This window comes from Megalobrama amblycephala, linkage group LG10 (assembly GCF_018812025.1).
Source record: "Megalobrama amblycephala isolate DHTTF-2021 linkage group LG10, ASM1881202v1, whole genome shotgun sequence".
NCBI classification, from domain to species: domain Eukaryota; kingdom Metazoa; phylum Chordata; class Actinopteri; order Cypriniformes; family Xenocyprididae; genus Megalobrama; species Megalobrama amblycephala.
The window spans coordinates 31,306,425-31,322,751 of record NC_063053.1 but is presented as its reverse complement, the minus strand read 5'-3'; the positions used below and the strand labels follow the sequence as shown (position 1 = coordinate 31,322,751).

The 16,327-nt window shown below is 37.9% G+C and overlaps 1 long non-coding RNA gene and 4 gene segments (V, D, J or C); 4 read left to right on the top strand and 1 right to left on the bottom strand.

The window, feature by feature from the left end:
• Positions 1–3,711: 3,711 nt before the first annotated feature.
• Positions 3,712–4,334, top strand: LOC125277375. The segment is given in 2 exon segments: positions 3,712–3,760; positions 3,850–4,334. Coding segments are annotated over 2 exon segments (384 nt in total).
• Positions 4,335–7,566: 3,232 nt separating this feature from the next.
• LOC125276366 lies at positions 7,567–8,030 on the top strand. The segment is given in 2 exon segments: positions 7,567–7,615; positions 7,705–8,030. Coding segments are annotated over 2 exon segments (375 nt in total).
• A 683-nt stretch (positions 8,031–8,713) lies between these two features.
• On the bottom strand, positions 8,714–9,282 carry LOC125276365. The segment is given in 2 exon segments: positions 8,714–9,168; positions 9,270–9,282. Coding segments are annotated over 2 exon segments (330 nt in total).
• A 1,543-nt stretch (positions 9,283–10,825) lies between these two features.
• LOC125277391 lies at positions 10,826–11,338 on the top strand. The segment is given in 2 exon segments: positions 10,826–10,892; positions 10,989–11,338. Coding segments are annotated over 2 exon segments (387 nt in total).
• Positions 11,339–15,789: 4,451 nt separating this feature from the next.
• Positions 15,790–16,153, top strand: LOC125277404. The gene is made up of 2 exons (XR_007186896.1): positions 15,790–15,925; positions 16,012–16,153. It is a non-coding gene; the product is annotated as an uncharacterized LOC125277404 (long non-coding RNA).
• Positions 16,154–16,327: the final 174 nt, after the last annotated feature.

The window sequence follows — 16,327 nt, the reverse complement described above, 5'->3', positions numbered from 1 at the left end:
CACATGTGCTCAAAACTTTAAGTAAAATCTACTCTAAGGCTGCGTTTACACTTGGCATTAATATGCGATCACCGTGATCCGATCAAGGAGATCAGATCATTAGCCAATTAGGACACGGTGCGTTTATATTTAATCACATTAAGTGGCCTCTGTTTTTGGATAACTGATCGGATTTCTGTTTCCCGCACAATATTTAAATTAGGCGCGTTTGAAAGGCAGACGCTTCAAATGGCTTCATAGCGTAAAACAACTTTTACTTTAGTCTGTATCTAGAGCAAACAGCACAGAATTTTTGCTATTTATTCCACAAAAGTACAATCGATCACAAATAGAGAGCTTATTCTACCACTTTAAGTTTCCAACATTAATCTTGTAGGCCTACAGTGAAAAAAAAAAAAATTTCAATGCATTTCATGATTGAAAGGAGCGTGCAACATTTGTAATGTTTGTGTGTAACGGCAGAATCCGAACACTTTGAATTAAAGAAATAAAAGAACGTACATCACATTAAAGGTTCTCTAAGCAATCCTGAGCGGATTAACTTCCTGTTGACGTTCAAAACAGAGGCTAGCTAGACCCTCCCTCCGCCTCCTCCTCCCCTCCCATCCGTGCTTCCTGAAACAGTCATGAACGCGCATTTAAAATCATTCTTGTCGGTTATTGGCTGGAGCATGTTTATTATGATTCGTGGTCCAGGCTGGACCAGTTTGTTTTTGTTGCCGTTTTCGGAGCTTGTGGCGACTACAGAGACCTCGTTTTTTTACAGTGTGTTCAGGGGACAGGCAGCTATCGGATAGTGAAGAGATGTTTGCTGTATGTGACAAAAAATGTTTTGGCCTAAAAACGCTCAGAGGACCTTTAATTATAACTAAACGAGGATAGGTTATAGTACACCAGGGGTGTATTCCAGAAAGGAGGGTTAACTTACTGTCACAACCCTGAACTCTCGGTTGATTAACCCAAACCTTGCTTACTCGTGGTATGCTGGTTCCAAAAATGCGTCCGGGAGTAAGTTCAGCCAACCCAGAGTATGTTCCCGGTTAACACACAAGACATTCTCAACAGAGTGATGAATCGATGATTCACCATGGAAACAGACGCTAAGAAAAAGCGCGCCATTCTACTTCATTCTTCTTCTTTTGTTTAATGGCGATTTACATAACCTACTTGGTGCACATCACCACCTATTGGGTGGTTATGCAATCATTTTTTATTCTTAATATTGTTTGATGCTAATTATTTAATAAGATATCACATATATGATATGTATTTTATTATAGAAATTATAGTATAGAAAATGTCCTGTTACAAAGGATAAAAAGCAGATCCATGTGTGAGATGACAATAAAATACATTCATATATTAGAATTGAATAAACAGTTATATATTGTATAATATAACATTATGTATATAACTGTAACTATATAACAAATTTAGATACATTAATATAACCATATTGATAATATAACATGCATCTGAATTCCTCTTAAACTAACTAACCCTTGAACATAACCTGCTCCGGAGCAAGTTATGTTCAGAGAGCGAGTTGCTATGGTTACTTACATACCCTAAAACTTACCTCCGTTTTTGGAACCGAAAGTTGAGGTTATCCGCTTACTTACTCTTAAACATACCCAGGTATGTCACATCACCTGCTTTCTGGAATACCCCCCAGATAAGAGTAAAGACGGTACAAATTAAGAAATGTCCATTGCTTTCACTCACTTGGCTTTACTTTTTGATGCAATCTCCAGTCTTTGATCAAATTATTTTTTTTAAATGAAAAAAATACTTCCAGAGTTGAAAAATAACTGGGTTGATCATGTTAAACAAGTCACATCAAGTTAAGCATGCAATATTGGAAATAAACTGAAACAATAAAAACATAGGCCTACGCGATCGCCTCGTTTAGATATTGTTGCGCAATTAAAATTAAAACTGACACACAAGGTATCATGTAAGTCTAAATAAACTGTTTTAAAGATAGACGTTTATTGTAAAGTTCAAAGAACTTTAATTTCTTGTCAAAACAGTGTCTGTCTATTATTTTCTGACAGCCACGCGGAGAGACATGGGCGGGGATTTAAATGACGTCGTCCTCTGAATGTAGATGCGATGACTGGATCACGTTTACATTACACTGAGATCCGACCACAATGCGTCCTCAACTACCTCCGAATCAGGACACGTTGATCGGATAACATTCCGATCACAAACGCGTTTACACTTGTCTTTTCAATGCGTATGTGAACAACATCCTGATACAGGTCGCATGTTAATGCCAAGTGTAAACGCAGCCTTATATGGCCAGATTCACTAAACAGGGCAAATTACAGAGAGAGCATAATTCGAAAAAAGTGCTGATGTGATTGGAAAGTTCTGCACTGAATCTACTGACGACGCTCAAATTAAAGAACACAGACGCAGCCATAATGACCAACACAATCAACCAAGAGCAGCGCAAATTATCGTTTAGTTTAAGACATGTTTTTTGGGGCAGTAAATAATGGCGCAAATACCAGTAAGTTGACTAGCACAAACCTTAGTAAATCACCCTGTGTGATTCATTTAAATATTCTCCTCCCATAAATTTTGCATCTGAAAGGGAAACTTCTACAAATGCATGTGCAATAAGGTCAGCCGCAAAAATGACTGTGCTCATGCTTTTCAGTGCTAATTTTCCTCTGCGTGTCTTTAGTAAATCCTGACAGTAGTGTTTTAACACCAAAAGAGGGTTTGCGCTTGTGCTAGCTGTTAGTAAATCTGACCCTTAGACTGCGATCTGATCTGTGACAGACGGGTCTAAACCTTCTCTGTGACCTCTGACCCCTCCAGCGTCCAGCTCACCTGCGCCCCCTGCATGTAAGGGAATATGTGTGTGTTTTGGTTCAATGTTGTGACCACGTTATCTGACATGACACAGTTCAGAAAGTCTCAGAGAAGGTCTGATGATGTTCTTTCTGCAGAATAAACTCCACCTGTATTCAACCCCTGATGTGTTTTATACACGTTTGTTTCTCACAGCTATAGAAAGTGTTTCTGGATTGATGTTTCTGAGCTGTAAAGGATCCCAAAGACAATTCAAGCTACATGCTAAACTTAATATGTTAGGTGGTGTATACGTGCATTAAAGCTATCCAAAGGCCAAGTGTTTGTCTTATGTTGGCCATATACCCTGTTAAGTAAACTTTGCAGGGCTTGTACTCTTTGGCTCAAACAATGACTTTAGGCCAGAAATAAAATACTGTTTGTCACTTTTGCAACCGTTACAGTTACACAAACAGGAGCCCGACTGAATAAATTCATCACTGTATTAACTGTCCTTGTTAATCTCTGTCCGATCCTGTTCATCACTGGTACTTCTGTCTGTTCACACCGCCCTCTAGTGGCGCAGTGATGTAGTGCAAGATAACATGAATAAAACTGTTGAAGGGTTTCTGTCATCAGTACAGCTGTGATCACCTGCGGTCTCGTACCTGCAGCCGAATTACAGTCGAGCTGATGATGCTTAGATAATGATGATATAGATTTGAAACATATAATCGTATCACAATTTAAATTGGTCATAAATTGTATGCTACATTTAGAGCCTCATTTAAATACAGAATGAGTTCATTTGCATATTGATCAGATGCTTCAGTGCTCTGAGAGTGTTTATAGTGCTGTGAGTTTAACACTTCATCACTGACACACACAACAATCTTCATCAACATGACCTTCATCATCATCTTCATCTGGACTCTCACAGCGTTTGCTCAAGGTTTGTGGAGCACAAGTTTGATATCAATTCATTTCTTCAAGTATATTGTCAAAGTTTTGAGTTGATTTTCTTCTTGTTGTGTGTTTCAGAGTGTAGAGGACAGATCACCGTCACTCAGAGTCCCTCAATGACAGCAGCTCAACCAGGACAAACACTTATAATACACTGTAAAACTAGCAGTGATGTGTACAAGGATGGTTCGGGGGGTCGCTTAGCCTGGTACTTACAGAGACTCGGAGAAACTCCTAAACTCCTGATTTATTATACAAGCACCCTCCAGTCAGGAACTCCATCTAGATTCAGTGGCAGTGGATCTAACAGTGATTTCACTCTGACCATCAGTGGAGTCCAGACTGAAGATGCTGGACATTATTACTGTCAGAGTTATCACTGGATCAACAGTAAACATGTGTTCACACAGTGATAAAGAGTCGTACAAAAACCTCCGTCAGTCAGAGTCACAGTGACTGAACTGATACTGCAGCTGCTCACACACTTTCACACACTTTCACACACACTCAACAGCAGAAACACAAATATGATCTTAATATCAGCTTTGTTGAGCTTCATCAGTATTTCTTAAGATATTTAGAAATTAGATATCATCATTTTTAGATCATTTATGGTTTATTTATCCTCATTTCCACTCACTCAGTATTTTAAAGTCATTAATATTTTTGATCATGTACTTTTATTATTTTTTCTTCCTAATCTTAGTTATACAGTAAAGATCTGAGGAACTGAAGCTGTCGATCACACAGCGAGAGTTTATCTGGACACTTCCCAAAACTCCTGTTATAATCAGTGACGCTCTTACACTACACAATCAATCTCTGACTGGATTTACATCGTGTTTGCATTGTTAGTTATGGTGAAAGCATTTCTGGAGTGCAGAAATGTAGTTGTAATGACGAGATCACTGCATTCACACCATCAACAGACTGTCTGTCATCTGCTCAGTTTCTCATCACTGCAACCTTCCCTGTGATGAACAGATCTAAATATAAGGCAATAATCAACACTTTTCACCATTCGTTCATTTAGACAGCTGTAATAGTAAAAATGTAGTGATAGTATTCGAGAAGGTTTCACATGTAAACAATCAGAGCGCTAAAATCAGAGTGGAAATAGCCATTTATTTCTAAATTATGACAATTATTTGATGTAAAAAATCATATTGACATTATAAGTGCACCTCAGGAAACATTATAAATAATAATAAATCAGTCGGTGAAGCGACTCAGACGCCTGCAGTGAAATCTGTTCATCTAGGAAACACATTCACCATGTCCTGTAAAAGCAGTCCTGACGTCTATCAGAGTTGGGATCATCAACCTCTATCCTGGTTCAGTGATAAAGAGTCAAAAACCTCCGTCAGTCAGAGTCACAGTGATTTGTGCTAGAAACACTGAATAAGTTCATTCACAAATATGAGGCTGCAGCAGATGAGAAGATTTTAAGTCAATAACATCATTTTAGAGCTTCAGACGACTGAGAATATCGAGCACAGGTGAGATTATCAGAGATCCAAACACTGAAGGGTTCATCCTAGACCATTTGTCTATTTAACCCCAAATTTATCTGTGTATCATCTAGATACCCTGAAGACATCAAACAAGTGATCAACAGAATTTGGATTCATCAGATTGTTGAGAAGATATAGTTTTATAAGTGTATTGAGCCATGGCTAAATGAACTATCTTCTAAACGCTTTGACTAATTAAAATCCTTTTGATAACTTTTGTCATTAGTGTCTATAGATGACATGCAAAATTTCGTGTGAATCAGTTAAGTGGTTTAGGAGACGAAAAAAAAATGTTTTTAGAGACTCAAAATGGCCGACGGACTACAACATGTTGTACTAATGTTGTCCACTAGAGGGAACCACAGGAGAAGAAATCTATTTTTCTATCAGTTTCCATCAGTTTGAATGTTTGAATCCAAAATTCACAGAACTTCATACACATGGACAACAAGACTTTCTGAGTAAACATGCCGAGTTTCAGAAACTTTTTTTTTTAAATCAGTCATTTATATGAATGGGATTCAGAGATGAAGGTCATAATACTAATGCTGTCCACCAGAGGGAGCCACAGGACAACAAATCCTTTCAGATCTCTTTATGAAAGTCTGTAAATGGTTCAATATTTGTAGTATAAAAAATGCATATAGGCCTAAATTCATTAAAGTTTCATAAAGTTTAATAAAGCCCAATATGATTAGTTCGCAAAAAACTGTAATCTCCAAAATACTTGCAGATCATTGATTTTTATATTAATATTCATTTTATACTATTGAAAACATATTTGTCAAGTTGCCAGACGTTCAACTGAAGGAAAGAGATGATATCATCTGTCTATTTTAATATAGTACATAGAATAATACTTCCATAAAGAGATACTTAAAGAGTCATATTTCACTTGAAAAGACACATGGCCATTGCTGTACCGTCTACTACACGATTCAAAGTGTTTCTGGATTGAAGTTTCTGAGCTGTAAAAGATCCCAATAACAATTCAAGCTACAAGTTAATCCTATTATGCTAGAGGATGTTCATGTGCATTAAAGCTGTCTAAAGACCAAGAGTTTGTCTTACATTGGCCATATAACCTGTTACGGCCAATTTGTAGGTCACTATATTAGGCAGCCTGTATGTATCCTTTGGCTCAACCAATGACTTTAGGCCAGGACTACAGTACCTGTTTGTTACTTTGGGTGGCGCAATTGCATATAGTGCTATAATATATAAATATATAGACCCCTTAAAAGTTTGTAAACATTGCAACGTTTTCTGGTGGGCGGGGTTTAGCTGGAGGCAAAAAGAGACGCTGGACTCAATGTTGACAAGCGTAAGCTAGCATGTTTTAGGAGGGATTTATTAAACATAGATGCAGAAGAAGGTTCAGAATTGTCCGAATATGTACAGTAACTGACTCTGCAGGACCATGACAGCTATTTTTGTAAATTAACTTAAGTTTTGGATATTTCCTAGACAACATATGAATTACTTTCGGGTGGTTCAGGGAATTTTTTCAAGGCTTATTGTCTAATGTAACCTAACGCTGGGCTAACTATGATTATGGCTAGCAATGTGGATTATTTTAAGAGAACATTCAAAGGATGGCACACACATCTATCGCTGTATGTTTGTTTAACATTTAAGCTAGCTAGTGCGCTGAAAGTTGGCGACTTTTCACCTATAAAACAGAAACTTGCTGATTTGTACTAGATAAAAATCAACACACCATTACATATGCATCGATTATTTTACCTGATATGAAGTGTGCACTGCAAACACAAGTATTATTTATGATCGTCTCCATCCAGTCTGTACGCCGTATTGCATTCAACCACAATTATCTTTTTGATTTCTGTGAAGGAATGTCTGCCGGGATCTGGTAAAACTTTAGTTTTGAACCAAAAGTCCTGTTCCTTCTATTCTGGCAGCCAAAAACACAAGAAGACGACATTTTAAAGTCAAAACCTCAAACTTTTAGCGCGCCTGCAATGAGTTCTTATTTATGTTTTGCCTCCAGCTAGAGCGGTGATGTCACAGTGACGTAGGCGATTAAGGGGTCTATATAAGTCATAGAAGAAACTTCCTGTTCATCAGTGGTGTGTCTGTCTGTTCACTCCGCCCTCTAGTGGCACAGTGATGTAGTGCAAGATAACATGAATTTACAGCCTCATTTAAATACAGAATGAGTTCATTTGCATATTGATCAGATGCTTCAGTGCTCTGAGAGTGTTTATAGTGCTGTGAGTTTAACACTTCATCACTGACACACACAACAATCTTCATCAACATGACCTTCATCATCATCTTCATCTGGACTCTCACAGCATTTGCTCAAGGTTTGTGGAGCACAAGTTTGATATCAATTCATTTCTTCAAGTATATTGTCAAAGTTTTGAGTTGATTTTCTTCTTGTTGTGTGTTTCAGAGTGTAGAGGACAGATCACCGTCACTCAGAGTCCCTCAATGACAGCAGCTCAACCAGGACAAACTGTGAACATCAACTGTAGAACCAGCAGAGATGTGGCCAGTTATTCCGGAACATATTTTTTCAGCTGGTACTTACAGAAACCTGGAGAAGCTCCTAAACTCCTGATTTATTATACAAACCGCCTCCAGTCAGGAACTCCATCTAGATTCAGTGGCAGTGGATCTAACAGTGATTTCACTCTGACCATCAGTGGAGTCCAGACTGAAGATACTGGACATTATTACTGTCAGAGTTATCACAGTGGTGGTGTGTTCACACAGTGATAAAGAGTCGTACAAAAACCTCCGTCAGTCAGAGTCACAGTGACTGAACTGATACTGCAGCTGCTCACACACTTTCACACACTACTGACACACAGAGGACAAACACAGGAACTACACATGTGCTCAAAACTGACTTATGACTGAAATCAGCTCTATTAGACTGTGATCTGTCCTGTGACAGACGGGTTTGACTCAGATATGCTCAGAATCAGAGAAAACAGAGTGTGTAAATTGATATGAAATCAAACTAACAATAATGGTGTCATATGTTGTTTTGTTTTTGTACATTAAACTACACTAAAGTCATGGTGTATCAGTAACATGCAGATGTTTTTCACGCAGCTCCTTCATCTAAAGCTGTTTATAAATGTATTACTCATAACTCATTTCTCATGAGCAGAAGTGAAAGTGTTCCAGTTGAGAGCGTTGAACCAATCAAAGAGTGAAACTGTGAGTTTGAGGTGAAAATCACATTTGCATTGGCAGGTTTAGTGATTGTGATCCTCTCAGAATAGAGCAGCTCCGTCTCCAGTGACCATGTTCAAACCCCAAGAGCTTCATTTGACATTTCCTGCTAAATGCAGCTGTTCTCAACTATTACAATCAATCAAAAGCAGCTGAAACTTTAGTGCAGGACTTTGAATGAACGACACACTGATCAATGATGCAGTCGGACACAAATGTAACGCGTTCAGAAGCTTTATTGAATGAACAGCAATGGCAGCACATTGAAAGACTGCTTCAGTATTGAGCTGTAAATCACGTGACTGCTGTGAATCCTGCCGGACGCTCAGATACGGCTCGTCTGGACCGGAGAAACATCAGCACTGGGAGCTCTTGAGGAACGAGGCCTCGTGATCAGCTCCGTCATGTCTTACTCTGCAGACGAAGCGATCCGCGCCTTCCCAGCGTGCTTTGCTGAGGCTCAGGACGCTGCTGCGGCTGTAGCGCCCGTTCCGCTCGCTCTCTGCGCTGGTCTGAACCCCCTCGGTGACCTCTGACCCGTCCAGCGTCCAGCTCACCGTCGCCCCCTGTGGAGAGTAAGAGCTGAGCAGGCAGAGCAGTGCGGCTGAGTCTCCAGAGATCTGCAGAGAAGAGGGCGGCAGCAGAGACACGGAGGGCTTCACTGCGGGACCAGCTGCACAAACACACACAAACAACACCAACGTCTTTAGATCATCAATTAGTCAGATGTCACACACAGTAATGGAGGAAAAATCACAATCATTTCATCTTTACAGAAATTCCACATCACTGCTTTCTTTCATAAACCACATAGTAATGATCCTGCATTTAAATTTCAATATTCTCAGTTCAAATAAAATATTCACTGATACTAAATATATGAAGTATAAGATATATGAATAAATATAAATCAGTTCTCTGAAGCAGACATGATATACAGCAAATATTACAGTCATTTCATCTTTTCTGAATAAGGTTCAGTTTAATCTCAAACTGATTTTAAAAACATTGTCCACAAACTGATGATTTATATGTAGAAAACAAATTTAAATGATAATTTCATTATTAACTTAAGACACTCACAATCATAATTATCAGCAAATGTAAGATAAAATTATGAATTTTTCCAAATCTTTCTCTTTGTCTGATGATGACGCCTACAAAACTAAATTATTTTGTCAGTATCATCAAACTTTTCTTTCATGCATTACAACATTTCTGAATTATTAAATTTACCAAAAATTATGGACACAATTATGTATTTTAAGAAATAATTGAAAATGTCAGAAAATATTGCAATCAATATATTAAAAAACAAACAATGTTAGTTATTATAATATCTGAAATTACTCTTGTAAAAAGAAATAAATATTATAAAAGCAACATAAAATATGCCTTGCAATGAAAAAAAAAATATATCATGAAATATCACTAAATATAAATATGTAATTGTGAAACAGAAGACAAATTTAAAGAAACTATGAAACTATTAAATTTACTATGAAATATTGCAGTTACATTTTTTCAAACTATTTTATAATTTTTAAAACCTTGTTGCAAAATGCTTGTTTGAATAATCTAAAAACAAAACAATTATATATAAAGATTTTTAGAGAATTTTAGAGACTTACTGATGGTCAGTTTAGTTCCTCCACCGAAAGTCCACCACAGTGCTTCATTCTAGTGAAAGCGTCGTACAAAAACCTCCGTCACACTCAAATGAACACAAACTCCAGCAGAGAAAGAGACGAACGACACTCACACACACTGATATGAGACTCAACAGCAGCTCTTCTCAACATTAAATAATGATTATTGGACTGAAGTGACTTTCACAGAAACAGCCTCATCATCTCTAAATGTCTCTTGATGCATGAAAAATAAGAATATAACTGTAAACAAATAACAAATCAAAGTTTAAAAAAAAAATTAAATAATTCAGAAAATGTATGTATGTATGTATTAATCACACATTAGATATCCTAAGTATGGGATTTAAATAATCATGTGTTTCTCAAAGCAAGTTTTAATGATTAAAGCAATTTTAAGTTTTGATGACCTGTGACCTCTGGAATGACCTTTGCCCTCACAGTGATGTACTTGTTTCTGATAGTGATGCAACTTCAGAAAATCCTCAGAAAGCCTCTAAACTCATAATTCCATGTTTCTGAATCATAACATGAGAAAAGATCCTAAACACTGTTATTTTTATTTGCATTATCTGTTGTAATCCTTACACAGATTTACATAGAGATTATTTGCATCGCAGCACAAGCTTCAGGAGGATTTATAACTCTGTTTTTATAAGAACTTTATAACTCTGAGAATCTGAACCAACAGCAACCATGAGCTTCATCACCATCTTCATCTGGATATTAACTATCTACTGTTTCACAGGTGAGGAAATCTGAAGTTAAACAAACTCTATTAGAACTGATTATTTGTGCTAGAAATATTGTCAAAATATTTAATTCTGAATTCTTCTTGATGTAGAATCAAGAGGTGAAGTGACAGTCACTCAGACGCCTGCAGTGAAATCTGTTCGTCCAGGAGACTCAGTTACTGTATCCTGTAAAACCAGTCCTGACGTCTATCAGGGTTGGGGTTATCAACCTCTACACTGGTACTTACAGAAACCTGGAGAAGCTCCTAAACTCTTGATTTATAAAGCAAGCACCCTCCAGTCAGGAACTCCATCTAGATTCAGTGGCAGTGGATCTAACAGTGATTTCACTCTGACCATCAGTGGAGTCCAGACTGAAGATGCTGGACATTATTACTGTCTGAGTTTCCACTATATCAACAGTAAAAATGTGTTCACACAGTGATAAAGAGTCGTACAAAAACCTCCGTCAGTCAGAGTCACAGTGACTGAACTGATACTGCAGCTGCTCAAAAGAGGATCTGAAACAACATCGTCACACAAACATCTGAAATAAAATCATCTAAATTAATCTGCCACTCTTAATAATTATAGAGGTCAGAAAGAGATTTTGTGCTCTTATAGATCAGTCACACGTTTGAGATCTGACTGATTTCAGTTGCCGCCTTTTATTAATAATAGATATTAATTTTCATAATTCTCCATGGTTATTTGATTTGAGTATCTCATCCTAACATGTCATTTGTACACTATACACTGTATTCATACTATATACTGCAGACAGTAAGAGTTTTATATCAGCTGCTGTTTTAATTGTAGTCCTGATCAACAGTTCAGTTCAGACACGCCTCTCCCTCCTCTGCACCAATCACAGCCTCTGATCAGAAAGAGCAAGATAAGAATATTAATTTGTGCTTTTAACTGATTTTTTATTGAAAACTTATTCACAAAACTATGAGAAGATACAAACTGGTATCTGATGATAACATGAGCTGATAAACCTCAGTGTAACTGATGAATATGAACAAACCTCTGATCCAATGGAGAGAAACTGGAACAGGAGAAACTTCTTCAGCTGGTACTTACAGAAACCTGGAGAAGCTCCTGAACTCCTGATTTATTCCACAAACTGCCTCAACAGTGTCATTTACTGAAGTCAAACAGTGAATCTGAGCGAGTTAAACTCATATTTCATCATCAGGTGGAGTGATTGTGTTTCTCTCAGAATAGAGCAGATGTTCATCGTCCTCAGAGGAGTTTGATGATCCTGTGACTCCAGAAACACTCAAAAACATGTAGAAAAGTGTTTTTCAAACTCAAATCAAATCAAACTTTATTTATAAAGCACTTAAAAACAACCAAAGTTGACCAAAGTGCTGTACAGAAAAATATATAAAACATAAAATACTCAACTCATACAAGACATAAAAACAAAAACAAATTAAGAAACAAATGTCAAAATCAGGTGTCAAAGGCCAAAGAGAAAAGGTGGGTTTTAAGAAGTGACTTAAAAGAAGACAATGAAGAGGCCCGTCTAACGGGCAGAGGCAGATCATTCCACAGTTTAGGAGCTGCTACAGCAAAGGCACGGTCCCCTCTGAGCGTCCGTTTGTTTTGGGCACATTCAGGAGCAGCTGATCAGCTGACCTGAGAGAACGGATGGGTCTATAAGGGTGTAGCAGCTCAGAAACGTAGGGTGGAGCAAGACCATTTAGAGATTTAAAAACAAATAAGAGAATTTGAAAATGGATCCTAAAATGTATGGGCAGCCAGTGAAGTGAGGCTAAAATAGGGGAAATGTGCTCGTATTTGCGTTAACAGACGTGCTGCAGCGTTTTGAACCATCTGCAGACGAGCAACAGAAGACCCACTAACCCCCACATACAGTGCGTTACAGTAATCCAGCCGAGTGGTAACAAAGGCGTGGATTACTGTCTCAGAGTGTTGCCTCGAAAGAAATGGCTTTACTTTGGCCAGCTGCCTCAATTGAAAAAAGCTTGATTTAACGACTGCCCTGATCTGACTGTCAAGCTTGAGGTCAGCGTCGATTTTAACCCCTAGGTTAGTGATTGTTTGCTTGTTGTACTGGGCCAAGGCCCCAAAATCAACAGAAGAGGTCCCAACAGTGCCACCAAAAACCATCACCTCTGTCTTTTTTACATTAAAACTTAAAAAAGTAAGAGACATCCAGGCCTGTATATCAGCAAGACACTCGAGTAACGGTCCGACAGTGTCGTTCTCTTTAAGAGGAACATAAATCATCTGCGTAAAAGTGGAAAGACATGCCATGCTTCCTGATTATTGAACCTAGTGGGAGCAAATACAAAGAGAAGAGAAGTGGGCCTAAAACTGAGCCCTGTGGGACCCCACAAGACAGAGGAGCAGAGGAGGACTCAGAGTCACCACAACTGACACAGAAAGTCTGACCATCCAGGTAGGACCGAAACCATTCAAGTGCTAATGCTTGATGCCCACCCACTGCTCCAAACGTGAGATCAGGATTTCATGGTTCAGCAGTTAAATCAAGAAGCACAAGAATAACAGAATCACCAGAGTCAGTAGCTAAAAATATACCATTAAACACTTTTAAAAGAGCAGATTCTGTGCTGTGCAAAGTTTTAAAACCGGACTGGAACATTATTATGGGCTTTCAAAAAGGCCATTAATTGACTGCAGACTATCTTTTCAAGGATTTTTGAAAGAAAAGGTAGTTTGGAGATAGGCCTAAAATTTGCAAGATCTACAGGATCCACACCAGGTTTTTTAATCAGAGGTTGCACTACTGCATGTTTAAAATTTTTAGGAACCACACCTGAAGACAGACTGCTATTAACAACTGCAAGAACATATGGCCCTACAGTAGGAAAGACCTCTTTAAAAAAGCCGAGGAGGAACAGCATCATGTGGAGAACCTGAGGGCTTCAAATGATCAACAGTCTCCTGTAACACAGACAAGGTCACAGGCTCAAACCTGTCAAAAACAGCAGAACAGAGGACAGGGATTGAGGGGTCATAAGCAGAAGGTGAAATAAGAGCTCTGGTGGAAGTGACCTTATCAATAAAAAATGCATCAATACAGACTGTTTGCGGAGCATTAAGAACAGAATCAATAGTTTTAAAACACGAGGCTTGTTACAGTTTGACAGAATAATTCCAGATAAATACTGTCTTTTAGCATCTTTCACAATTGTCTGATAATGACGCCAGCAGTCCCTTAGCATTTGAAGTGATACATGCAGTCTGTCCTTTTTCCATTTGCGCTCAGCTCTACGGCACTCGCGTCTGACAGCACGAGCCGTGTCATTCAACCAAGGCTCAGAGTTAGCTTTAGGCTGCCTAATTTTTTGCATTTTGAAATGTAGAATCTATAAATGTTCAATAATATAAAAGCAATATCACACTTGTAATCGTGATGTTGGTCTGATATTGGGATTAAACAGCGCTCCTGTTCATCTGATGTTGCTTTATCAATAAAGGATTATATTAACATGTGAAATGTTTTGTGAAATCTCAATGAAACCACATGAAACCATCTTAAACCTGTCACTGCTGAAGCGTTTGCATAGAGAGAGTGTTTTACATGAGCGACACACGCTTCAGTGCTCTGCATGTGTTTATAACTCTGTCAAACATCAAACATGATCAACAACTGTTTTTCACTAGAACTGAACCTACAACCAACAAAAATGACTTTCAGCACCATATTGATCTGGACGCTGGCAGTATTATGTCGAGGTTTGTGTCAGTAAAGATTACAGACATTATTTACTTGTTATTTTAAACTCCTGATTTATTTTACAAGCACCCTCCAGTCAGGAACTCCATCTAGATTCAGTGGCAGTAAATTATCTAACAGTGATTTCACTCTGACCATCAGTGGAGTTCAGACTGAAGATGCTGGACATTATTACTGTCAGAGTTTCCATGAAATCAACAGTAAATGGGTGTTCACACAGTGATAAAGAGTCGTACAAAAACCTCCGTCAGTCAGAGTCACAGTGACTGAACTGATACTGCAGCTGCTCACACACTTTCACACACTTTCACACACACTCAACAGTGCAGAAACACAAATATGATCTTAATATCAGCTTTGTTGAGCTTCATCAGTATTTCTTAAGATATTTAGAAATTAGATATCATCATTTTTAGATCATTTATGGTTTATTTATCCTCATTTCCACTCACTCAGTATTTTAAAGTCATTGATATTTTTGATCATGTACTTTTATTATTTTTTCTTCCTAATCTTAGTTATACAGTAAAGATCTGAGGAACTGAAGCTGTCGATCACACAGCGAGAGTTTATCTGGACACTTCCCAAAACTCCTGTTATAATCAGTGACGCTCTTACACTACACAATCAATCTCTGACTGGATTTACATCGTGTTTGCATTGTTAGTTATGGTGAAAGCATTTCTGGAGTGCAGAAATTTAGTTGTAATGACGAGATCACTGCATTCACACCATCAACAGACTGTCTGTCATCTGCTCAGTTTCTCATCACTGCAACCTTCCCTGTGATGAACAGATCGAAATATAAGGCAATAATCAACACTTTTCACCATTCGTTCATTTAGACAGCTGTAATAGTAAAAATGTAGTGATAGTATTCGAGAAGGTTTCACATGTAAACAATCACAGTGCTAAAATCAGAGTGGAAATAACCATTTATTTCTAAATTATGACAATTATTTGATGTAAAAATCATATTAACATTATAAGTGCACCTCAGGAAACATTATAAATAATCATAAATCAGTTGGTGAAGCGACTCAGACGCCTGCAGTGAAATCTGTTCATCTAGGAAACACATTCACCATGTCCTGTAAAAGCAGTCCTGACGTCTATCAGAGTTGGGATCATCAACCTCTATCCTGGTTCAGTGATAAAGAGTCAAAAGCCTCCGTCAGTCAGAGTCACAGTGATTTGTGCTAGAAACACTGAATAAGTTCATTCGCAAATATGAGGGCTGCAGCAGATGAGAAGATTTGAAGTCAATAACATCATTTTAGAGCTTCAGACGACTGAGAATATCGAGCACAGGTGAGATTATCAGAGATCCAAACACTGAAGGGTTCATCCTAGACCATTTGTCTATTTAACCCCAAATTTATCTGTGTATCATCTAGATACCCTGAAGACATCAAACAAGTGATCAACAGAATTTGGATTCATCAGATTGTTGAGAAGATATAGTTTTATAAGTGTATTGAGCCATGGCTAAATGAACTATCTTCTAAACGCTTTGACTAATTAAAATCCTTTTGATAACTTTTGTCATTAGTGTCTGTAGATGACATGCAAAATTTCATGTGAATCAGTCAAGTGGTTTAGGAGATCGAAAAAAGTTTTTAGCAACTCAAAATAGCCTGCATGTTGTACTAATGTTGTCCACTAGAGGGAACCACAGGATAAGAAATCTAGTTTTTTCTATCAGTTTCCATC